General features: G+C 41.8%; 1 protein-coding gene across 1 annotated transcript in view; it reads right to left on the bottom strand.

Annotated features, from left to right (window-relative positions):
• Positions 1–26,224, bottom strand: part of Fbn2 (fibrillin 2) — a 267,870-nt gene that overhangs the window by 68,729 nt on the left and 172,917 nt on the right. Inside the window, exons 20-25 of the mRNA XM_004651524.2 lie at positions 19,636–19,755; positions 10,934–11,071; positions 10,343–10,393; positions 9,581–9,706; positions 5,345–5,572; positions 3,745–3,870 (exon numbers count right to left, since the gene is read on the bottom strand). Of these exons, the coding sequence (XP_004651581.2) occupies positions 3,745–3,870; positions 5,345–5,572; positions 9,581–9,706; positions 10,343–10,393; positions 10,934–11,071; positions 19,636–19,755 (789 nt within the window). The remainder of the gene's footprint in view (positions 1–3,744; positions 3,871–5,344; positions 5,573–9,580; positions 9,707–10,342; positions 10,394–10,933; positions 11,072–19,635; positions 19,756–26,224) is intronic.

Here is a 26,224-nt window from a genome sequence, read left to right as displayed (position 1 = left end):
TCAGAAAGTAAAGAGAAATGATGCACTGTGGCTTTTGCCAGGTTTTGTATAACATAGAAAAGAAGAAGGAAGAGCAGTGTCTGTATCCTCAAAGTTTTGAGAAATCTCTCATGCCTCTAAGCTTTCTCAGTAGAGAAGCGGGATATATAAAATGACTCATTTTAAGATAATTTTGTCACAATGGGAAAAAAAATTGCTTCTGCCACTGTGATTTGATGAATTCAAAGTTGAAGGTTTTTCTATCACAGGATTTAGTCAGGGAATGACTTACAGAGGTTTTCTTGGAGCGGTTCCCATGCTGTTTGCTCCCAGCTTTTATTTAGTTGTCCAGTTACTGGCCATACTGGAAACATTTCTATCTTTTAGTTTATGTATGTGTACATACGTATTTATGTGTAGACGTGCGTGATGTAAGGATGTGCGTATCTCTGTATGTCTGGGTGGTCACCGCAGTGTGCGTGTGCGTGTGCGTGTGGAGGTCAGAGGACAACCTTGGTGTTCTTTTTCTCCTTCTGTGCTCTTTGCGAGACAGGGTGATTTCCCACAATCCCCATGGGGATGACCGGCATATCCCCAACAAGGAGGGTCCCTTTGGGGGGGCACGGATGAGGGAAAGGATGGTACCGACATGTACTGTTTACATACTGAAGATGTCCATAACTCCCATAACTAATAAAAAAAGAAAGAAAAATAAAGACAGGGTGGCTTGTTTGTGCTACAGCTTGTGCAGTCTAGCTGGCCTGCAGGTCTCTGGGTTCTCCTGGCTCTCCTTCCCATTGCCGTAGGTGTGCTCCAACATGGATGCGTGCTGTTTCACACGTGTGCTGAACTTGGGCGATAGGCTCACAAGCAACCATCTATTCAGCCCCATACTGAAAACATTTAAGTACTGTTTTAAAAATAAAAATCTCCTGCTACAATGTGACTGCTAATATTATGCATATTAATTCTCTTTTTGTCTTTTAGTATCTGGTAGTTGCTGTTAAAACCCCTTAAAGGAAGATAGAGAAAACCCTGCTGTGGAGCAAGGAGAGTTTATAGCTAATGTGAAGTGGTGGGAATTTTACAAAGTAAAAGCGTGGAGTCAAATGCCTGGGCACAACCCCAATCTGTTGTCTGCGTGGAGTTTTGGAAAAAATCAACACTTTCCCAGTTTTCTTATCTGTGGTTCAACTCACCTCTAGAACTCAGAAACTCTACTTGATTTCCTTATCTGTAATACAGCTCACCTCCCGAATGCTGGGGTGCTAAGAACAGCATGTGTTGTTAGCTGCTCTTTGCAAAGAGTTGACACTTTGGGGGAGATGACTTTTGAACTGGCCCTCAAAGTCTGTACAGAAATTCTAATGTTAAAGATGTGCAATAGTTAGAGGGATGAGGGAAGGTCTCAGGTGAACAGCGGCAGTGCGTGTCAGGAAGGGGCAGGTTGCTCGGTGGTGAATGGCCGGGCTGGCGGGGGAGCATGAGCGGAGGTGGGGGGGTGGTGGACTAGACAGGCTGCCAGACCACAGTCCTTCCTGGCGAGAAGGAGTGGGGGCCAACAGTGTTCTAGGGGGCTTCACACTGTATCTCCAAACAAGGCAGTGCTGTCAACAAATACTTGAATAGTTCAAGGAGCGTGTTTGTGACATTAAGTGACTTGGCAATTTCCACACCAAAAGCAAGAGGTGTGGCTGGCTAGAGGTGGAGGACCCCTCAGCTGCTTTGCTTCTCTAGCCCAAGAGGGCCTGCATCCACAGAAGGTGTGCCTTTGTTAAGTCATATAAGCCTAACCCTGATTCAGGATGAAAAGCCCCATGGCTGTCTGAACAAGATGCATTTGGCTGTTAGGTACCCAGTAGGCTGGAAGAACTGGAGAGGTCTGCTATGTAGCAGAGACTGTGTGTGTGGTGGTTGGAATCAGATGTCCCCCCCCCCCCCCATAAATTCATGTGTTCTGAATGTCTGGTCCCCAGTTGGTGGCTTTGGGAGCTAGAACCTTGCTAGAAGAGGTGCTTTTGGAGGTGGTGTTAGCGGTGTTATATAGACAGCTCCTCCTTGCGAGAATGAGAATGAATCACTCTCTGACTGCTATTTTCTACATGTGGGAAGGAAGAGATGTTCAGCCTCTCTGCTCATGCTGGGCTTTCCTCTGCCATCATGAAGCTTCCCCTGTAGTCAGTAAGCCAAAATAAAACCGTGTCTTCCACTGCTGCTTTTTGGTCAGACGTTCTGCTCAGCAACACAAAAGGAACTCCACACTGTGAACATGGCCCAGGTCCAAGCACCTCCTGCCCCTTCGCTCTGGGGAACATTGCTGGGATGCCAAGTGTCTTTAGAAAATACTTCAGATGGCTTAGCAAATGTACAAACTGCAAGGTGAATGGCTGGTGAAAAGAGGAGCGAGGAGAAGGCAGGAGATGGATGGCAGCAGCTGGAGAGAAAAGAGGGCCAAGGGATCATTCTGAACTGTGTATGAGATGAGGAAGAGCGAAAAGGGGTCCTGCCGGAGAGGAAGCGAGCCTGTGGCAACCACCCTAGAGCAGTAAAGGGAGGAGCGCGCGGACCGAGGCAGTAGCTGCCGGTGGAGTATCTTGGACTCAAACTTGGGAGAGAGGAAGGGAGGAAGAGGGGATTTATTAGGAGCCTGGGTGAACAGGGTGTTGGCAATCAAACAATCTCCGCAGTAAAGAAGGAGATAGGGTTATGTGAAGTGTGTGTCCGGAAGAGAAGCTTAGACGTTCTGAGAAGTCCGTGAGGCGGTGTGAAGATGTGCACAGGAACGTTGCCAAGCAGCTGCGAGGGCCTGGCTGAAGAGGAAGGCATCCTGGGCAGCTCTCCTCGCTACCCTAGCGAAGCTTGGCAGCTCAGAAGGCAGAACCTGATGGTGATGGACGAGGGTGAGGCGCTAGTGTGGGAAGCCGCACATGAGAAGCTGGACAGACAGACGACTGTGAAATACCGTAACTAGGCTAGGCAGGGTAGACATGGGCAGGAGGTAAGAGAGATATCTTAATGGGCATTGTGAGGAAGGGGTAGGTATGGGGGTGGGATAAAAAGGAAAATTCCAAAGAGAATATAAAGAGTTCTCTGAAACTAAGACCCGGGAGATGCAGTTCAACCATTTATAATAAAGTAAGTATTATCTCATAGAAAAAGTTACTTCACATTTTTTTTAAATGAAAGGGAATGGTTAAGAGTAGTGTTCTCTGGTGAGGAACATAGGTCACAGTATCTCTATTACAAACCTTAAAAAATTAATGAAATATAATTCAAGTTCATATAACAGTCATGAATTTAACAGCTATGTTCTGTTCTTAAGACATATGTGTGTGTGTGTGTATGTATAAATTTATTTATTTGAGAGCGACAGACATAAAGAGAAGAGGCAGATAGAGAGAATGGATATGCCAGGGCCTCCAGCCACTCTTAATGAACTCCAGATGCATGTGTCCCCTTGTGCATCTGGCTTATGTGGGTCCTGGGGAATCAAGCCTTGAACTGGGGTCCTTAGGCTTCAAAGGCAAGTGCTTAACTTCTAAGCCATCTCTCCAGCCCAAGTCTTGATATATTTTAATGATCATATCATTATGCCAAAACAAAGTGTTTTGTGCTATGTTGACATTCTCAAGTTCATTTGTAAAAATGACTTACGTTTGGGAAGAATCATAGTGAAAGTTATATGTTCTAAACGGAGGCGTATGTTGAAGCAGATCAAAGGAGAGAGAGAGTGCCAGGTTTACCAAATAACAAGAACAATCTTACCTGTACAGTTTCTTTCCTCCATGTCGAGAGCAAAGCCGTTGTTGCAGCGGCACTTGAAGCTGCCAATGGTGTTCCTGCACTTCCCGTAGGTGCACATCCCAGGGAAGGCTTTGCATTCGTTGATATCTAAAAGCAGAATAAAGCTGGAATGCGGAGCTGGTTGGAAAAAGGGATAGTTCCCTCACCTGACATGAAAGAGCTGTCAAGGCAGGGCACAGAGCCTTTGGGGTAATGCCTAGGAACGGGACAGCTGCGTCATAGGCTCGCCCCAGTTCAGCCTTCTGAGAAACCTGCACCAGTTTATGTTCCACCAACAGTGAAGTGTTCCTCTTTCCCCACACCCTCTTCCAACATTTTTGTCAATAGTTTTCTTGATGACAGCAATTCTTTGTTTGTTTTTCGAGGTAGGGTCTCACTCTAGCCCAGGCTGACCTGGAATTCACTATGTAGTCTCAGGGTGGCCTTGAACTCTTGGGAGATCCTTCTATCTCTGCCTCCCAAGTGCTGGGATTAAAGGCGTGTGCCACCATGCCCAGCTGATAACAGCAATTCTGATGGGGGGGGGTGAGATGAAATCTCACAGTGGTTAAGTTATGTTTTCCTAATGGCTAAGAATATTGAACATTTAAAAAAAAATGACTTTTGGCAATTTTTGTGTTTCTTCTTTTGAGAAATGTCACAGAGATACTTGCTGATCCAGGTTCATTGCTGCTGTAATCACAATAACTAGGAAATGGAACCATCCTAAATGGCCATCAAGCCATGGCTGGATAATGAAAATGTGGTATGTGAACATGATGGGAAAATTACTCAGCTGTAAAGAAAAATGAAGTTGGGAAAATGGATGAAATTGGAAACAATTAGACTAAGTGAGGTAAACCAAGCCCAGAAAGAAAAAAAAAAAAGCATGTTCTTTCTCATATGTGGATCTTAACTTTAAATGTTTATAGGTAGGTAAATAAGGGGATGGGAGAGTGAGTGTGGCCTAGGAGTCAAGACCAGAGACCACGAGAGAGGAACAAGAGGTGACCAGCAGTGAGAAAAGGACACAAGTATGAAAGCAGAACGAGGCAAGGTTGGGGAGGGCGCTGCCACCAGGGGGGAAGGGAAAGTGGGGAAAGGGGAACGAAGGCCAGCAAAAAACTTGTTCGAAAACACCCTCACAAAACCTAATTCTCTGTATGCTAATAATAAAACTGTCATGACAGGAAACAATAACATATCCATGTAAAAATGAGGGCTAGCAAATTTTGAAGTGTCCAGTGATGCCACCTAAGTTCCTACTTCGAAATAGACCTGATATCTCAGCAGAGCTCTGCTCTCTTTCTTTCTGTTTGATAAATACAAGTGGTGACAGATCTCTCTGCTACCAAGGAAACTGGCAGGGCTATCCCCTCTTCAGGTTGTGAAAGCAAAAGAGTGAGAAGAACACGATTAGTGACTTGGCTGTCAGCTTTATACCCATACCGCTTTTCACATCTCATTTGTAGTCCCCGACATGAAGACTGGCCACAGATCACATGTTTAAAGCAAAACCCGTTCTCATGAGGACATGACCTCCTGTTAAGCACAGAGGATGCGTGGCTCTGCTGACAGTCACCTTTGTAAAACGGCCGTCCTGTGAGAACATCCCCTCTGTTGGCAAAGCCCGGGCCCCGGGGGCACAGGGTCTCAAACTCCTTGGTGCCAGGTTTGGGGCATTCTTCACATTCGGTGCCCCAAGCTGCCCCAACTGCACAGCAGCAGGCGTCCATGCGGAACTTGCCGGGCACAGGATGGACGCACTCCTCCTCGTCCCACGTCAAGTAGCACTGCTCCATGCGCACATCTGCAGCGGGAGAGCAGGCAAAGGCTGAGCACGAGGCAGGACGCTTACCGCGTGTTCACAGAGCAGTGTCTGTTCAGTGCCGCAGACCCAGGGGGAACGACACACAGAGTCTCGCCTCCCGGGATGGACTGCATAGTAACCGCATAAGGAGAGCAACAGTGGGGTTGGACTCCTCTCCAGCGTTACTCGACTTTCACAAGAAACCTTGCGGAAGTAAAGGTGTCCGTCCAAGTGACCTGACTCTTTCAGGGCCTAGCCAATACTCACTGTCTGCTCACTTTCTCGTTCGCTGACTTAAAGCCACTTTCAGCAGGCGTGTGAAGGGTCTAGTCATAAGCAATAGATGACCAGCGACAACCATTTGCAATTTGATACAACTATTGAAAATGATTTTAAAAACATGTTACTTTTGCACTTAAGGATTTTTTTTTTTTTCTTTCTGTTGTTGTCATTGTTCCTACCAAGTTTACCTTTTAAATTGGGAGTTTTGTTCCGGACTACGTCAACATGGGAACCTTCCTCCTTACTAACGGGAAAGTCATTTGTTTAAATATACATTTTCCTTTATGCTTCAAAACGCAATGTTTCAGGCCTTACTCTCACAGCCTTAAAGTAGCAATAAGTAGCCACAAAGTCAAGTAAAACAGTGTGGTCTCCTCACAGCATGTTCGTCTGTTGGTCAAGGAGCTGATGGGCAAACTATGGTCACATACTGGTTGTATGGCTAGAAATACAAGAGTTCAGAAAAAAAAACAAAACACTTTTCTTAATCAAATAAAATCATTTACTTGTCCAAAGTATCTTGACACATTAAATCCTTAGTTAACTTGAAAACTACTTAGCAGAGGGAATGGAGAAGCCAACAAACAGCTCAATCATCAGTTAACTACCCATACTACTGATTCAAGTTCTCAACCAAAGGTAACATCAACTTTAGCAAATAGAGTTACATACATTCTACGAATTATAACGGAGGGGTTTGATTTTCAAATGAAATGTGAGCACGACACATATTCATTTTGACTCCGTGCACTGGAGGGAGCTACTCACAGTAGGTAATTCTACCTGGTATGTCTACATGAGCACTCAGCAAATTCACATCCGGGGCCAGTTCCAGGCAGGGCTTCCAGGGACTGATCTCGGGATTCAGCTTCACCCAACACCGCTACAAGGTATGTATGCATCTTCATGAACTATGTAAAGCTTATTTAAGTACAAGTAGCCCCAAAACTCTGGCCTGAGTCCCTACTGTTACTGGAGTAACAATGGGTCTCACTGAGTCCAACTGTCAGTGATGAGAATTGCTTAAGAAGCCATTCTATGATAAGTTGGACGTATTGAACTTAGTACGTAAGAAGTCTTTATATCTTAGAAGAGTAATTCTGTGTCTTTTTTTTGGTGGGGGGTAGGGTCTCGCTCTAGCTCAGGCTGACCTGGAATTCACTATGTAGTCTCCAATTGGCTTCAAACTCCCAATGATCCTCCTATCTCTTCCTCCCAGGTTCTGGGATTAAAGGCATGTGCCACCACGCCTGGCAGTTTCCTTTATATTTTTAATGCTTAAAAGTTTAATTTTGCTTTTTTCATGATGATGAACCATGATACATATTGTCACCATTACCATATAACTGAGTTGTTATTGATTCAAAAGGAGTTCGGTAAAGAAGAGAGATACCTTGTCAACTCCCTGGTCCTGTGCTTCTGACTTCATAACTAGGCTAAAATTCAATTACTGCTAGAGATTCATATAAGTACTTATATCAGGAACTGGAGCCAAGTCAGTGCATGGGCCACCTAGGATGTATACATGTTCTGACTGGCTTTGTGCAGAAACCAGGATGGAACTTGGCAATTCTGTGGTCGGTGCTTGTTCTGCGCAGTCTTCTGCAGTCCCCTCCGCCCCTGTTGTCTGTGCGCTCATTCAGTGTTACCTGCCTCGCCCCTGTAAACAGCTGTGCTTGCATGTCCTTTTATATTTTAGTATTACTATGAGTTTTTTTAGACAGAGAGAGCAAGAGAGCAAAAGAGAGAATTGGCGTGCTAGAACCTCAGCCACCGCAAGTGAACTCCAGACACTAGCGCCATCTAGTGGGCATGTGCGACCTTGTGCTTGCCTCACCTTTGTGCATCTGGCTTATGTGGGGATCTGCAAAGAGACGGAGCATGGGTCTTTAGGCTTTGCAGGCAAATGCCTTAACCGCTAAGCCATCTCGCTAGCCCACATTTCCTTGATGTACTTGAAATTCTTCTACAGCCAGCTGTCACCGCCTGTCATTAGCACTGTCACATGCCAGCCTTTTCAAACCTTCTTCACATTCACAGAGTGAGCCAACATCGAGGAGTGTGATCACAAAAACCCCTCACCAGGTACAAGGATAAAGAACCTAGTGCACTGGTGCAAATAGAAAGAATTTCATTTTGAGCATTATAGGAAATTGATATTGCTGATTGGTAACTTATAATCGATGGTGAATGTTCATGTGTTTAAATCCCTTAATTACTGAATTCAATTTGATTTCACTAGCCATGGATCACAGTATTATTTTGTCATTTGGTTAAAAACAAACAAGCAAAAAAACCCCAAAAAACAAAAAACTTATGAACCAGGCACGGTAGCACATGCCTTTAATCCCAGCGCTGGGAAGACAGGTAGGAGGAACTATGAGTTTGAGGCCAGCCTGACTACATAGTGCATTCCAGGTCAGCCTGGCCTTGCATAAGATCCTACCTCCAAAAAGCCAAAAACAAAAACAAAAACGAACCTCATTTTTCTAAATACTATTGCTAATTTTAAGATAATTTAAAAATATTTAAAACCATAACATAAATTTTTATATGTTGGATATACAATTCTGAATGAACCTACAACTACGCGTCTAATCCAAATTTAAATATGCTGTAAAAAATTAACGTAAATGAAATCTATGTTAGTTCTTGTAACTAAACTTCATTTTAAAGTCTGCAAGACTTTAAAATTTTTTTCCTAGGGCTAAAATAAAATCAATGGCACATTTAAATATTTTAAATATGATTTAACATGGCATTAGCATTATTCATATTCTATCTTCTTCAAGTTCAAGTACAAAGCTACATAAATATACATGGCAAACTAAAAATTCGTTATTCTACAGCTTAATGGAAAAAATTCTCTTTAAATAAAAAATTTTCTGTTTACATACAATTTGAACTTAGTCAAATTTTCTTTTCCACCATGAAAGTCAAGTTCTATCAGATATGACACCAATAAAGATTAGAGTTAAATCACCATCCTTAAAATACAGTGTTGAGGGTTTCAGAGATGATTTAGCTGCTAAGGCACTTGCCTGCAAAGGCAAAGGACCCATGTTTGATTCCCTAGGACCCATGCAAGTCAGATGCACAAGGTGGTGCATACCCCTGGAGTTCATTGACAATAGCTGAAGGCCCTGGCATACCCATTTTCTCTATTTGCTTCTGTCCCTCAAATAAATAAATAAATAAAAATTATTTAAAAATAGAGTGTTGATGAAAGAGATTATTCACATTGGATCTTTAGAAAACAAATGATTGAGAAAATTTAAACACCAACAGAAGTAGGGGAAGGACCAGGTTCCATCAATGTTTCCAGCATAAATGATATAACTTTGCTCATGACTGCCCCATTGTCTTCACTGCACAGCTGTACTAAGCCTCTGCATGCCAGTCTCTAATTTTATTCCTGTGTTTGAAAATATGCATAATTTGCATAGTCCACTAACTCCACATGAAAGACTGGACTTCTCTCTAAAGTATCAGAAACTAAAACTTTAGCAGTGGTTTTTGAGCTACACCAATTTTCTTTATTAAACAGAAACTATTTTAATTAAATACATATTTTAAAATACCCTGGAGTGATTTTCCCTGAAAAATATCTCATTTAAAGCAAGTTTTCCCAAGCACAGACTGTGGTTTTGGATGGGCCACTGTCCAAAGGACCAGAAAGACGCTGCCTAGCTTTAGACATAAAGGATGGGAAGGCATGCATCTTACCCAAACACACGCGGCCAGTTCCATCCAGCGTAAGGCCTTCAGGACACTCACAGTGAAAAGACCCTTTGCTGTTGACACAGCGTCCATTTGGACAAACGCCAGGGAACACCTCGCACTCGTTAACGTCTGCAGGGAAATGGAGCGAGCAGAGGGATGAGGATGTTACAAATAGAAAAAGCAGGTGTCCCCTCACTTCCTGTAGAACGCCTTCACTCTGCAACACCATGTGCACTATTACTGGAGTTGAGGAAAAACATTCCACAACCCAGCCACCAGCGTTCTAAGGCACCAGCTGTGAAAACGACCACAGCCTTGCCTGTCCATAAAAACACAGCCCAGACACGCTCCCATGCCAGCTGCCCTGTGCCGTGAAGGCTGGTGATGTCCTTATGAAAGTTGCTCAACTGTATAAAGAGGAGAAATGAAGCCGGGCGTGGTGGCACACGCCTTTAATCCCAGAACTTGGGAGGCAGAAGTAGGAGGATCATCATGAATCCGAGGTCACCCTGAGAATACAGAGTGAATTCCAGGTCAGCCTGGGCTACAGTGAGACCCTACCTCGAAACCCACCCCCCCAAAAAAAAGAAATGAGAAAGTCCAGAGTCCAGCCTGCTTCCTAAGAGTAGTGTATTGACTACATTCAGAGAATTTCAATTGAAATTAGAAATCTTAAGGTTTTTGAAAATGATGGAGAGCACCAAAGCTTGAGAGGGAAAGATGAATGTATAAAGAGTTTACCTCGCACAAGAAGAATACACCCACCTTCACAAGTTACACCTTTGGTCCTGGCAAAGCCTCTTGGGCAAGCTGCATCTGAAAGAACACCATGATAGCTTTTATTTTTAATTCATAGTAAAAGAAACTGCATCTATCTTAGCTCTAGACATAGCCTGATGCACATGTAAGTTGCCCTGGGGGCTTTCAAGGCTGAGGACTCTGTCCCTCTGCTAGTTCAGGAGAACACAAGAGTTGCTGAACCTCCCCATCAGACTTGACTCATCTTGAGATTCTTTTTTGTCCCCTTATGATTCCTGTCCACTTCAGATTGACAGCTGAATGACAAGGGGACAAATGACAGGCTCAAGGGGAGGGTCATCACACCCTAGTGGGGCACATGCCAAGGAGGTGACTGGAAGGAACAGTTGCTCAGCAGCCAATGAATGCCCTTCTCTGTTTAAAGTATGGCAAGGTGTGTTAGCAGGACATGCACATTTCAAGAAGGGGTTCGCCAGGGAAGGCAACCTTTTTGAAGAGAAGATGACCTCATGGCCTTCCTCACTATAAAGGCGCCCTCACGGAGGCAGACAGAGGCATTCCAATGAGCAGTCCAAAAGGCATGGGTATGGCTCCTACCGAGCTCACAGCGCTCACAGGGGCTCCCCCAGGCGGCTCCTAGGGTGGCACAGCATTCAGATTTCAGGGTGGCTCCATTGATGTTCACTTCACAGCGATTATCCTGGATGTTGAGCCAACATGTCCCTTTCAGGCTGTCTGGAAAGGAACAGGAAAGATTGGGGGAGCTCTGACCTCAGAAGAAGGTAGAACTCCTTAGTACATCAAAGACATCTGTTACAGCATTAAAAACAAAAATGTGGATTCATTGTTAAAACCTATTCACAGCATCTCCTTTGAACCCTCTGCCATGCATATGCAGTTAAGCTGGGTATAATATACACATGTAAGTCAAATATTATACTGTATATCACATATAAGATGGAATTATATCTACTGATGATATTCTATAGAGGAATAAGAACTGTTGTCTAAGATTTTATTATGGTACTAGGAACATGGTGCATAACCAGTGATAATACCATTACATGTGTAGGAACAAGCGTCCTTTTTGACACGTACTTTGATAAAATGCCTTAGCTCCACTTTGTACTAATTCCTCACTAAATAAGCCCCAAACAAAAGCTATGCTGGGTTACAGAGGGCCCAGTCCTGCCCCAGAAGAATTTGATAGAATGTTTTAGCTCCATTATGTACTTATTCCTCACTAAATAAGCCCGAACGAAATCTATGCTCTGTTATTGATGGGCCAGCCTTGCCCCAACAGAAAACATTTATGGGATGAGAAACTTGAAAGATTATGACCTAAAAGACGATAAAAATCACATATAAAACCAGTGCTAGCTCTGTCAACCCCAGCATTAGTACACAATGTGTTTTATTTAATGTATTGTCCCCTACATACTTACCTAACGTTTCATCTGTAGTTATAAATTAACACATGCTTATGTGAAATTATTTGAGGAAATAAAGAAGCATCAACAAAGCATAAAAATCACCCATCTGAGATAACCATTCCTAATAATTTAGACAGTATCTCCACATCAAATTTAAGTTTCTCTTTTTAAACAATAAAATCCTAATAAGTTTTATTTTTTTGTTTTGTTTTTGTTTTTCGAGGTAGGGTCTCATTCTAGCTCAGGCTGACCTGGAAATCACTATGTAGGCTCAGGATGGCCTTGAACTCAAGGCGATCATCCTACTCTGCCCCACGAGTGCTGGGATTAAAGGTGTGTGCTATCATGCCTGGCAAATTTCTCTTTTTAAGCAGTAAAATCCTAATACGATACTTTTTTTTGTTTTTGTTTTTTTGAGGTAGGGTCTTGCTCTAGCGCAGGCTGACCTGTTATTCACTATGTAGTCTCAAGGTAGCCTCGAACTGACGGCGATCCACCTGTCTCTGCCTCCCAAATGCTGGGATTAAAGGTGTGCACCACCATGCCCTGCTCTAATAAGATACTTTTAAGCTTTTACTCCATGAGTAAGGGGACAGTGCACAGTTTGTGAATCTTTGATGGTTATTAAATAAAGAAATCACTAAATGATTAATATCTGATTTTGAAGCAGTGATAAATTTATTCAAAGTTGACATAGCAACTTTTAACTGGTTATATAAATTATATGTGAAGTTTTCTTTGTACAAATGTGGATTTTAGTGAAGTGTGTATTATATTAGATGCTACTGATGAAATACAGGCATATAATACTGTAAGTGTTCAGCCCAGACATCTACATTTTGATACACTTAAGTGATTCTGATAAAATAAAATAAAAAAGCTTAAGGGTACATTGTTTTATAGATCTTGGAAAATATCAAAGTGTATTACCATAGAATGTATTTATTTATTATGTATTTTTAAAATATTTATTTATTTGATAGAGCTAAAGAAGCAGAAAGAGAGAACAAGAGGGAGAGAATGGGTGCTCCAGGGCCTCCAGCTACTGCAAACGAACTCCAGATGCATGCGCCCCCTTGTGCATCTGGCTTACGTGGGTCGTGGAGAATCGAACTGGGATCCTCTGGCTTTGCAGACAAACGCTTTAACCACTAAGCCATCTCTCCAGCCCTATTTATTATTTAATTATTATTTAGCCTGTGCTCATAAGATGTGTGGTATGTGCCCATGTGTGTAGATGGGCACATCTGTGTGCACATGAGCAGAGGTGAGGGGAGGACATGAGGCGTCCTCCTCTATGGCTCTCCTGCGCTGCTTCCTTGAGTGGTCTCTCACTGAACCTGCAGCTGCTGCTCTTCGTGAGTGTGGCTGACCAGGGAGCCCCAGCGATTCTCTAGTCTCGGTGTCCCACAGGACTGGGGTGATGGACATGCATGGTCACACCCAGGTTTTTGTGAGTGCTATCCAGACACGTGCAGATCAGGCCTTCATTCTTCTGTGTCAAGGGCTCTCACCTATTGAGTCCTCTCCCAAGAACCCCTGTAGAATTTATTTCAACTCATCTTAAGATATTTGTAAACAACAATAAATAAAATAGCTCTCCAAACTCAGAGAAGGATCTAAAATGAAACTGCACAGTCTCTGGTGAATGTAGTGATTTCTGATATCCTATGGGACGTACAAGTAAGGGCAAGTGGCCACAGTCCGAAAGCTTTAGTGACAAAGATTAAACAAAAGCAACAACCCTCTCCATAACTGGGTACAGAAAGCTATGGGACATGTATGGGTGTTGAAGGAGTTGGATGGTCACATGCCTTTTCTCTTTGCAGCAGTGTTTGGCTTGCATAGGAGTGTACTCATGAGGAAGCTTTCATTATTACCACCTGTTAGGTCTCTGCTATACCTCTCGGCAGGATTACACCTGTTAAGCCACAGCACAGAGGAAACAGAAGCCTGGGTAAGACTCATGAATCGAAACAACATTCTAATTTCCCAAACTAATTACTGACTTATCACCTGGCTGTGGTCTTTGAAAGTAAGACAAACTGTATTGGGAGTTGCTAATATTGATCAGACACCACCGTAAAAACTTCCCATCTCTCAATTTTCTCATTAAAAGACTCTATAAGGTGTGTACAGTCGAAGATGAGAGCAGAGGAATACAGAAGTCAGCTGGTTTACCCACGACTAATCAGCTAGCATAGCATCAGCATTGAGATTCAAGCCTGGGAAATTGTGGTGGTTTAATTCAGGTGTTCCCCATAAACTTAGGTGTTTGGAATGCTAGGTTCCCAGGTAATGGAGATTTGGGAATTAATGCCTCCTGGAGGCAGTATCTTGTTGGGGGCGGGCTTATAAGTGTTAACGCCAGTGTCCCCTTGCCAGTGTTTGGCACACTCTTCTGTTGCTATTGTCCACCTTATGTTGGCCAGGGGGCGATGTCCACCCTCTGCTCACGTCATCGTTTTCCCTGCCATCATGGAGCTTCCCCCTCAAGCCTGTAAGCCAAAATAAACCTCTTTTTCCTACAAGCTGCTCTTGGTTGGGTGATTTCTAACCAGCAATGTGGACCTGACTGCAACAGAAGTCTAGTCTGATTCCAGGCCTTCATCTCACTTCTTTAGGATGGCACTGGACCAACAGTGAAGAGTTCTAAATCCACTGATAGTGTGCCACCCACCCATTGATTGCTCTATGTGCAAATACATGTACACAATCAAGCTGAAGATATTTGGTCAGAGGTTAGTTATGAGCTCGGGACAAAATAGAACAAACATTTTGAGGGTGTGTGTGTCTATGAGAAAGAGAGAGAGAGAAGCAAAGGAAGAAAAAAAAAAGACAGAAAGAACCTGTTTTACATAGGGTAGTCAGAGAAGACCTGACTTAGAACATGAGATCTGAATAAAAACAGACAGAGAACCAAACGTGGAAATCTGACTGAGGTACATTCCAGTCACAGAGATCATGGGTGGTGGACCTTAGGTGGGTACAAGCATAAGCATAAAGTGAGCCAGTGAGCTTCAGTTAGAAAGATTGGAGGCAGAGCCATGGAAGATGGTCACAGCAGGAGTAAGGTCATTAGGGACAAAGGGCTTGGCAAGGACTGGAGCTCTTATTGAGTGAATGCAAAAGCCATGGTTTTTATAGCTAGGGTTTCTGAAAGGAATGACAATTATTGCTTATTTCTTCAAAGACTACCTGAAGGTTATGTGGAAAATAGATTCTAGGTAGGAAGTGTCAAGGAAAGGGAAAAACAGAGGCTCTAGTATTTATCAAGAAGAGAAATATGGGCTGGAGAGATGGCTTAACAGTTAAGGTGCTTGCCTACAAAGCCAAAGTTCAATTCCCCAGGACCCATGTAAGCCAGAAGCACAATGTGGTGCATGCATCTAGAGGTCCTTTATAGCAGCTGGAGGCTCTGGTGCATTCTCTCTCTCTTTCTCTTTCTGTGTGCTTCTTTCTCTCCTTTTCAAATAAATAAAAATAAAATATTAAAAAAGAAGAGAGCAGCACTAAGGAGGCAGAGGTAGGAGAATCGCCGTGAGTTTGAGGCCAGCCTGAGATGGCATAGTGAATTCCAGGTGAGCCTGGGCTAGAGCAAGACCCTACTTTGAAAAACCAAAAAGAGAGAGAGAGAGAGAGAGAGAGGGAGGGAGGGAGAGAGAGAAATACACAAGTCCACAAACAGGGTTGTACAAGATCAAGAAGCCCCCGCACAGCAGAGACAACGCGAAGCAGCGTGAAGAGGCGGCCCACAGAGTATGAAAAACAGTCCTTCCCAGTGCCCATCAGAGAGCCGATCAGCATCCAGGGTACACAGAGCTGCGTGAATTAACACCCAAAGTCCAAATCATCCAACCAACAAGTGGGCTGATGACATGACTACAGACAGTCCAATAGATACTTGAAATAGCATTCAACATCTTCAGCTATGAGAGAATTGTAAATTAAGATGACTTTGAGGTTTCACCTTAATGGCCACCATCAAGAGAATAGAAAACAGATGCTGAGGAAGGGTGTTGGCAAAGAGGAACACTTATTTACTGCTAGTGAAAATGTAAACTTGTGTTGGCATTATGGAAATCACTGTGGAGATTCTGAAGACAAAACCTAACTACCCTATGATGCAGGTATACTACTCTTGAGTATATATCCAAAGGGCTCTAAGTTAACATACCACAGAGATATATGAACATCTGTGTTTATAGCTGTATTATTTATAATAAGCAGGAAATGGAATGGGTCTAGATGTCCATCCACATATGAATGGATAAAGAAAATGTGGGACATACACACAATGGAATTTTGTGTAGCCTAAGAGAAAAATGAAATCATGTCCTATTCTGGAAAAACAGATACAACTGGAAATAATTATGCTAAGCAAAATGAGTCAGACCCAGGAAGACAAGTTTTGCATGTTTTCTTGCACATGTGGCACCTAAATTTAAAATTATATATGTAATATGTATGTGTGTATTTATATATGTGTATATATAGGTTTAAAAACTCTAAAGGGAATCAGGAGAAAGGAGACGAGCTTTAGAGAGGTGGAAAATAGGGTGGGTAATAAAATATGCATAATAGGTAAGCAGTAAGGGGGAATAATTATGGGAAGAAAGGAAGTTTACTATGGAGGACAATGAGGTACAAGAACTAATGAAATCACAGTATAATGACATATGTGTGAAGATGTCATGATGAAACCCTTTATTTTTTATGTTAACCAAAAAGTTAATATAAAAATACTGGGGATTAATGGTGGTTGGATGAAGTGGCTAAACTGTGGCTAACTAGCAGGCATGGTCAGTATGTTTTACTGGTAGAATCAATATGCTTTAGAATAAGGCATCAAGGATTTAAGGAATGACAAGAACAGTTGCCATTTGCTGAAATAAAAACGTTTCTATGAGACATACAACGTACATTTAAGCTGGCAAACAGGAACCTGGTTTTAGACATGTGACTCTGAGATGTCACAAGGAGATATGAGCTTGGAATACGTGGAAAAGTTGAGGGCAGAGCCATAAATTTGAGGATTGGCATAGAGCTCACCTAAGGATGTACGTACACAGGGAGGCAGAGAGGTCTGTGGGCTGATCCATGCAATACTTGAGGTAGGAGGACATTAGAATATGAACAGCACAGAAAATGAAGTAAGAAAAAAAAATGAGCCTGAGAACAGCAGCCCTTGGGAGGTCCACGGTGCAAACGTGGAGAAAGTGATGGTCCATCCTAGACACTGGGGGATCAGTGAAGCCGATCTTCTTCCATGCCTAAGGAAGCTGGGAACAGAGCACAGACCCAAGGCAAGTAAGAGGAACATGGTTCTGAACAGCACAGAGCCGTCAAGGTGGAGAAGTTTAGTGCAGGGAGAACTCACCTCAGACACTGTTGTGCTTAACAGGTCAGCCACAGTACAATAGTGTTGTTAACCTCAGATTATATTTAGTTAATTTGTGGCGCTGATTCTCAATCTTTATTATTACCAGTGCCTAAGTAAATCATACATAAGCTACCATTATTTTGGGGCCACAAAGCCAAATTCCCATTTCTTTCCAAATTTAGTGACTCAGACTCCCTGAATAGAACGTGTCAGGCTATCTCACGGCGAACTGGACAGCCTGCACCAGGGAGGTGGTGACAGACACCGAGAACACTCAAAAACATATCAAAGAAGAAATCCAAAAGCTGCTGAGGGCTCAATACTAAAGTAGAACTATAACACACCTCCCGACATTACAGAAAGGGAGGTGGAAAGATTGTAAGAGCCACAGGGTGGGCAAAAAGCATGCAAAGGCATGGCCCACCCCCCAACACAGTGACTGACTGCTTCATTCATAATTTATAATCCCATGGTGAAACCAGTAATACCACTGGGGAGGGCCCTTCGTGGAATGGGGCAGAGAGGAAGGGAATGAGACCAAAACATGATTTGTCCATACAACAATGTTTCTGACTAAAATAATAATAATAAAAAATAAAGCATCAGGCTGATCACCAATTAGAACCATTAACAGTCCTATCAAAAATATACTCATGGGATGGAGAGATGGCTTAGTGGTTAAGCGCTTGCCTGTGAAGCCTAAGGACTCTGGTTTGAGGCTCGATTCCCCAGGACCCACATTAGCCAGATGCACAAGGAGGTGCCACACATCTGGAGTTCGTTGGCAGTGGCTGGAGGCCCTAGCGTGCCCATTCTCTCTCTCTCTCTGTCTCTTTCTCTCTCTCTCAAATAAATAAATAAAAATCAACAAAAAGTAAATAAATATATATATATATATACTCATAACCTTTCCAGGGTTTATTTTACAATTTAACTTCTAAAATTAGAATTATATTTTTAATGAAAACAGTAGACAAAATGAAGTCTAAAACTTATAAGTATTAAGTAGATTTATTTCGGAGGAGTTCTAGGCTCAGATTTGATAGTGATAAATGACATCGCATGACAATGGCTGGGAAAGGTAGGGCCATGTTGGCAAACAGAAGAGTAATATAAATATTTGACAATAAAAAAGTCTTTGCTTCTTTAATGACTCTAAGGACAAAGGACCAAAATATGAGTCTATAAGATGAATCAGAAGCTGGGCTGTCTTTGAAGCACAAGTGGCATGCAGATTTAGTTTTTTTGAGATGTTAATTAATTAATGATGAGTTCATTTCCTCCATCTCAGCTGGAAATTGTACTTTAGCAAAAAATATTTTTGCTTCACATATTCAATCCAAATCCCCCCCCCCCATCCTTCCCACAACACTAGAAATTTTATTAAGTAAAAAAAAAAAAAAAAAACCTTGCCCCAACAGATTGTAGCCTCGGCTCAGTTCAGCAGCTGTACTGCTGGTAAGTGAAGAGCTGCATGCTGACAAAGAGGTTTTCATTGATAATTTCAGACTTAGCCATTTCCATTCATGAAATAAGTAGTTATTTAGCACCTAACTACCAACAGAGACAAAAAAATTAGTAAATATTAAATTGAAAATTAATTTTGGCTAGGTAACATACAAAACACTGCCAACATATTTTCAAGACTGAAGCATCTTCCTAGCTATCTGGAATACTATGTTGTCCTTACTTTAAAGTTACACTAGATAATAACGTAAGCTGTAGTGTTCCCAGTGAAGGCAGCCACTGCCATTAAACTCAGGGGAAATTCACAAGGGCAGTCTTTTCCTTACAATCCTTCGTAGCTCAGACTAACTTGCTTTGCACATTTCCTGTGTTGTGTTATGCAGAACTGATCTTAGTCATGCCATGCCTATAATCTCATCATTTATGAGAGGCTGTCACAGGGAGAGTGTGAATTCCAGACCAGCCTGGGCCACATCAAGTTCTAAGACAACGTTGGGATACATAGCAAGGCATTATCTTAAAACAAAAACGAGAGCATTGATCTTAAATATTTTATTATTTATTTATAAACACAGAGATTTCCAAAAGCAAAACACTTACCTTCTTTTCTTTGCAGTCCACAATTTTGTGATTGATGACAGAAAGGGGGAAAAAAGTCCTTCTATTTGTTTAAAATGTAAAATCTCTAAATTCTTGCCTGTTAGCCGAATCTAAATTTCATTATGGTTTTGTGTATGATACATTTCTAAAAATAGGGATTTGACTGCGTTAATGCCTAAGACATTTTTAGGGTAACAAATTATGTGTGTTGTGCAGAAGTGCTTATAGCTCCCAGTGTGGTCTATTACTTAGGTGAGAGGAATATTGCTTTTCCGACTCTACCAATTAAGAGACTGCTTAATTTACACTGACATGCTCCACTCCTATCACAGCCTGCTTTCTTCCACAGGAGGGGCCCAGGTGTGTGTTCGTCTTTGCATAGACAAGGCAACATCAGCACCTTTCGGGAATCTTACCGATACAGATCAGTCCCGTGGCACTGAGTTTGCTGCCCGGGGAGCACTCGCAGTTGAAGGAGCCGAGGTTGTTCCTGCAGGCCCCATTGACACATGGGTTGCTTTCACATTCATTTACATCTACAATCCAGAAGGAGAAAGAAGATTCCGTTAGGACTGCCATGTGTTTCTGGAAAATATTATTCCGACAAGACACACTATGCCAGAATGTCTGGTAAATTTGGCTCTTGTAATTTTAATATGGATCTACAAGGTGTAAAGTGAATGGGGAGTGGAGGCATGTATTTTACAGCATGGGCGTACATCTTCATGACGCGGGGGGGGGGGGAGGGTTGGGGGGAAATCAGTAGGACCACAGGGAGCAGCCTATCTGAGAAGGGTCTAGAATATGTTCCTTCAGTACATGATTCCAACTACATTAATTGGATTAGTTTCCCCCCTACCCTAGTAATAGGATGTAATTCTAGGTGTAACATGCCATGAACAAACAAAGGTTAACTCTTTCTGTCACTCATGGTTTTGTGACAATTTGAAGAAAAAAAAAAATCAACAAAACTGCCTTTAAGCCCTAACTCCTAGATGGGAGCCAAGAAATAAAGCTGAAACTTTCATATGGGGTATAGAATTCTCTTCCAGTTCCCATCCACCTTTCTTGTCCTTTAGCCCATTATATTCACATGTTTAGTTTGGTGAGTTCTTTAAAAAAATACAACTGATTTTGGTAAAACAAAAAGTAGAAAAACTAAGTCTGAGGTGTTGGCCAGCAGTAAGCACATGCTGGGCATGACTAAAACCCAGGGATTAATCTCTGGCATTGCTTAAAAAAAGAGGAAAAGAGTGACTCCCAGTACCAGCATGGGGCTATCATCCACAATGAGCTTCTGATCAGAGAAACCTACAAGTTTTCCTAAAAGAATGACAGACTTCTGTCAGAGTACTTGATGACCCACCAAAGGTTAGTGGTAAGAACCTATTGCTGAAGACTCCATACGCAGCTGACACGTAAAATGGAACAGCATGGCTGGAAGCCAGGAGAGAGTCAGTCCCCAGATAATCAGCATATCTAGTGCCAGAAGGTGCTACATGGGCGATTGGGGGAAATAACCAATATCTTGCCAAGCAACTCATGGTCTAACCTACTTAGCAACAAATAACCAGTTGTGATGCCCACACAAGTGCAATAGTGGCACACAGCCATGGTGGGAAACCAGCTGTTCTTGATTTGGCAAACTGATTCCCTCAGTGGTACAAGATCCATAGCTGGAGCTGGGAAACAAGTCAGAATCATATCCAAACATTAAACCCTCTCTCCAATAACAAGCTACCATCAATCATGGGCTACAAGAGGGCCTACACCTATTAAACTCTCTATTAAAAAAAAAGTAAGTGTTATTTCATTTGTCCTGGAACTAACTTACTCTCCATTGGAGAATCTGATTCTCTTTTTCAGACAGATGCAGATCCTTAGGAGAGAGCCATCCCATCATACCTCAAAAGGGCCCCGGCTGAAACTAAGGAAAATTAGTGAAACAAGCAAGGGTGCTGTTTTCCTGATGAACCAGATACCAGCACAAGGGAGAAGGAGACCAATACAGAGAAAAATCAACTCCTACCAAATCAGAGAGCCAGAGCTTCAGAGGCCCCCAACACCTCATCACTGAAGCAGACCAAAAATGAACCCACCATGGCTCAGGGAAATTTTGTGGAAGAGGGGGCGGAAAGAATGTCAGAGCCACATGTTAGGTCAGGATATGCAGAGACATTTATCTTACCCATAACTGTGGGCTAACTCCACAAGGCATGACCCATATACCTAAACAAAGAGGGGCCAATGGGGAAGGGGGTAGGTCATGGATGAGCCTAATAATGGTACCAAACTGCCTGTATTTGCTGAATAGAAAACTAATAAAAAAAAATTAAAAAAAAAGAGGAAAAGAATAATTGAAAATCTTGATGAAGTACAGGTAATTGTATTCAGCAGGCCTCTGCAATTACTAGTTTAAGTCCTGGATCAAATGATAATTCCTGTTGATGGGCAAAAGCAAGCAGACTCAAGAGGTGACTAAAGAGAGCCTCAAGTATATAGATAATCAGGTTAACACTTGAATTAAAACAGTATAAACATAAGCTGCAGGTAAATTCTGAGAGATAATATAAAGGAAATTTTCAATATCCATTCAACCACCCAGGTTCAAGAAGTCACATACAGCTACCTTTCTCTACTTGGCTAGTTATGTGAAACAGATCAATACAATTCAAGAGCTTTATGTTGAGCAGTTGGGTATCTGAGCTCATCAGAAGACATCCCTCCCCTCTCCTCATTCCTTTACACTTAATATGGACACTTTTCATAGAGAAGACAACATGAAAACAAATAACTGGAACACTCTTAATGACTGCTCCTGACTGTCTCAAGTTAAATGTGTACAATACTGGTCCTTAAGTTCAGCTCAGCTGCATGTTAGCCAGTGGGGTTTGAAACGCAAACTTCAAATCAGTATAGAAAACAAACTTATTTGTACTTCAAAATGACTAAAGAGGTAACTGTTAGGTCAGGACAGGCTCCCAAAAATGAAGTCACCAAGGACAGCAGGGTGGCGACAGACATAAAGAAAGTGGATTATCCACATTCCTCAAGAAACCACCCAGCCATTACCCCTTCCTTGGCTAACAATGTCCCCAGGCCATGGTTTCCAGCCCCCTTATCTCCTAAGTCTGCTGCTCGCTGTTCTGGTCTCACACCTCATCTTCCCTTAACTGAAGCCCTATAAAGCCCACAATCTAAAAACTCAGGTTGGCTGTTCTCTTGTGAGGCAGCCCTGGCAGCTTGCGCTTTTCCTGAATAAAAGCTTTCATGTTTGCCTCAGAGTGGTTTGCATGGTCTTGGTCACTCTCAAACTTCACAGCGTAGGTACCAATTTAGTTCTTAAATAAAAACTATTTGGAGAAATATGAATACATTTTGATTTCAGGTTGTTTGCAATGAGAACTCTTCAAAAGAAAGGAGTATTTGTAACTCATTATCATTAATGTCATACAGATTTCCAATGAAAACATATATCCTACAGTTCTGAAGTTCCTTCACGCAAACATAACATACAAGAGAAACCAAAAGACCAGAAAGGAAGCGGAGAATCACCTGAGGGTTTAATGTAGATGATTATCCTATTAATTTCATTCATGGGAAGTCCCCTCAAAAGTAATGTCATAGTTTAAAAAAAATTCTCTATTTTAAATTTAAGAAGGATGAATTCAAAAACTATAAACATATGCAGTGACAACTTCAAATATAAACTCTTTAGTTTTCCTTTAAATACAATGTTTTTATGTTATAAATGTCATGGAACCAGGAATTGAAACAGTTCACTGTATGTTCCTGGAAATAAACTTCAAAGCACATCTGGTTTACATTTAACTAGTTATGTCACTGGAAACACAATCTAAACCACAGTGCTTGCTGTAAAAATTTTAACTTTCACAGACTCAGAGCTGAAGCAGCACAAAACAGTTTTTTTTAACTTCAGCCTTAAACACAGAGGAACTTTCTTCTATTTATTATTGTTGTTATTTATTACATATTCCGATTAACCTGTTGAAGAAATGAATGGCAAATAAATGAACGGAGCTAATATACAGACAAAGCAAAAATTTATAATGAATCTGGTAATAATTCCATCTGGATGTTTTCCATGCACATCATTCTTATTTCTGCCAATGCCATAAGGTAAGGTCGGCACTAACATACTTCCCTGTCATTTCTTCTTTATTTATATAATGTGTCCTTATTCCTTATGGATGACAGGTTAAATATAGGTTTCTTGTTAAAGAACAAGTGCCCTTTCCACAAAATACCTGAAGATCTTTCTAACTTTCACTACTGTTTGCCTGGCCACTGACGGGCCTTCATGTTTTTGTGGTCAGCATTTCACCACAAAAGACATTCGCTCCTATGCAGCTGTTCAGGGAAGCAGGGGAGTCTCTGACTTCCACTTGCTTGGTAGTTTATCTCTCAGAATGTTTCAACCGTGTCTTGTTAAAATGGGAGGAATATGATACACACACACACAAAAAAAAAAAAAAAAAAAAACACCTGCTGACAATTGAGCATGCATACTACGAGGCATCAGAAACCATTCAATTAGTTTTCTGTCTCTCACAAGGTCATCAGAGACTATTCTTACTATTGATGGGAAAACAGTACTAACATTCATCAGCTTTTGAGTCACACCAAAATAGCAACCACTGTGCGCTTTCTGTCTAAGCTCCTTACGATGTAAAAGCAATCTGCCCTCTAATAGATGAAATGAGAGATGAAATGGATAAAGGTGGTGGAGTATAACAACCCAGGAAAAACACAAACTTAAAAAACATTCCTTCTCCCATCTCTTAAAAAAAAATCATGAAAGAAATATGGCTAGATCATCTTTTCCCAAAGTACCTTTTTCAAAGCACTTTCCAAGGATAATGGGAGTTAGAAATGGGAGGAGGAGCTAGAAATAGAAACTCTGTAATAAGTATATTTGAGGAGCCTGAGCTGGTTTAAAGAGAGCCTTCTAACAGGCATTCTTAACTCTTAAGGATCCCTGCCCATCTGTGGAGAACAGGAATCTTCCAGTACATCAAGTGGGGATGGATAAGTGCGACCCTTGGAGGCAGTCCTGTTGGACAGCCAGGGCAACAATCACTACAGCTAAGTTTAGAGGAAAAAAAAAAAAAAGATTTTTTTTTTCTGCCAAAGATTCTTTTTTCATTTCTTTTCTTTTTTTCTTTCTTTAGAATAATGATTGTTTTTCCATGGTCTCTCTCCAAACTTAGAACTGCACTTCATAATTGCATTTCATTGACTTCAGCGAGTCATTTGTGTTTTGGCATCTTGTTTCTGTTCACAAGAATGCTTTGAAGTTAAACAGGAAGATGAAGAGAACATGTTAAAACTTTTTTTTTTTTTTGCATAATATTGCTATTGCACTTTTCCTGGCTGAGGAATCCCTAAGAAACAATGACTTCAACAGACAAGGAAAGGAATAGGCACACTTAATGAGATGAAATCTTTTGAAGGCAGTTACTACTCGGAAGTAGTAATTTGATTGGAGAATGTTATAGGAGCCTTTGATAGCTCAGACCTAAAAAGGAAACCATTTCTTCTGAAATGTGGAGCAGATACAAAAGCGTAAGTGAGTGCACTCATCACATGGTCCCTGTCTCAATGAATGTGGACACTTAACCCGTTCATGTAACTTCTACCTGCCCAAAAAACATGCTTGAAAATAATGTTTTACACAGTATTGGCTTGTAAGCTACGAGCCCAAGTAATAATTCCTCAATTACCGAATGGAAAGGACAATTCTGAAAGATTATACATTTCCTTGGACTTATTATTTTTATACAGTCCCACATTTCTTGAAGTGATTATTTTTTATATAGTTCTTAAATATTTTCTGGGCTGAGCTTTTGAGTACATAAATTATTTAATCTAATTGTGATTGCGCCATTCAGGTTAACACGTCACTGTGGAATAAAAAGGAGTAACCAAAGGAAATACACAAGAATCTGACATTTTATTTTTGTAAATAAAATAATATGGGTCCCCCCCACGTTTTTCTTTTTAAGTATTTCCTTATGTTTTTATGTGAATGAAAAAAAGTGACAGTATAAGAGACTCAGGAGAAAATTGTCTTTTAGACAATTAGAGGCAGAAGCTCAAAGGAAAGAAACTGATGCCACCACGCCTTGGCAGGAATGTACCGTGTGTCTGGTGGACACTCAGTTACAACAGCTACAGCGCCGCCTGCTGCCCACAGTAGCACAGTGCCTAGCTGGGAGCCCTTCACTACCTAGGTGGGCTGGCCTTGGAGCCTGCCCTTTAAATCTACAACCCAATTGGATCTGCCCTTTACATACCTGAATCTGACGAAAGAATACATTTTCAATTGAGTATAAAGTTTTTGGCCTTCTTTTGTGCTTTCTCTGCCTCTCCTCACTCTGGTTATAGGGGATCCAGGTGGGTCTGGCTCCTCCTCCCTGTAACCCTGCCTGGCTGGGTGGGAAGAAAATAGCACTGTTTCTTGGCCTGGGTAATTTTTCTGCTTGTCTGTGCTTCATACTTTGGAGTGACTTCACACTTCAATTACATGCATGATTTTTCTCTGGTCTCTGAATTTACCACGTGTGTAATTCCCTTATAGTTCAGATCTGCCACGTGGGTGCTCCCTTTAAACTTTGAGCCTGCTACATGTATAATTTCTCTAAACGTGGGGTACCCATAGGTATAACTCTCTCTACTACCCGCTTCTCATCTAAACTTTCTGATCTCAGTTTTGATATTTTCCCTCTGCTATTCTTCTGTAAACCCTCCATTTGTCCTCTTAGCTTCCTTCCATGGGGAGAGCTCAGGGCGGATGCTGTATGTGTTCCTTTCTTAATGTCCCTACACACGCTTGGGGCTCCACTCCAGTTTTTGCCTAGAAACCTCAATTTCTCTTCAAGGAGCCTTATGAACTGGGCTGTACCTTGTACATGAGGACGCGTGCTTTTCACGTGCTTAAGACTCTGCTCTAGCCTTCTTAGATCCCAGCTTCTCTGAAATAAA

This window comes from Jaculus jaculus, chromosome 14 (assembly GCF_020740685.1).
Source record: "Jaculus jaculus isolate mJacJac1 chromosome 14, mJacJac1.mat.Y.cur, whole genome shotgun sequence".
Lineage (NCBI taxonomy): Eukaryota > Metazoa > Chordata > Mammalia > Rodentia > Dipodidae > Jaculus > Jaculus jaculus.
Note: the sequence above shows the minus strand (reverse complement) of the source record. Positions and strands in the feature narration are given on the sequence as shown.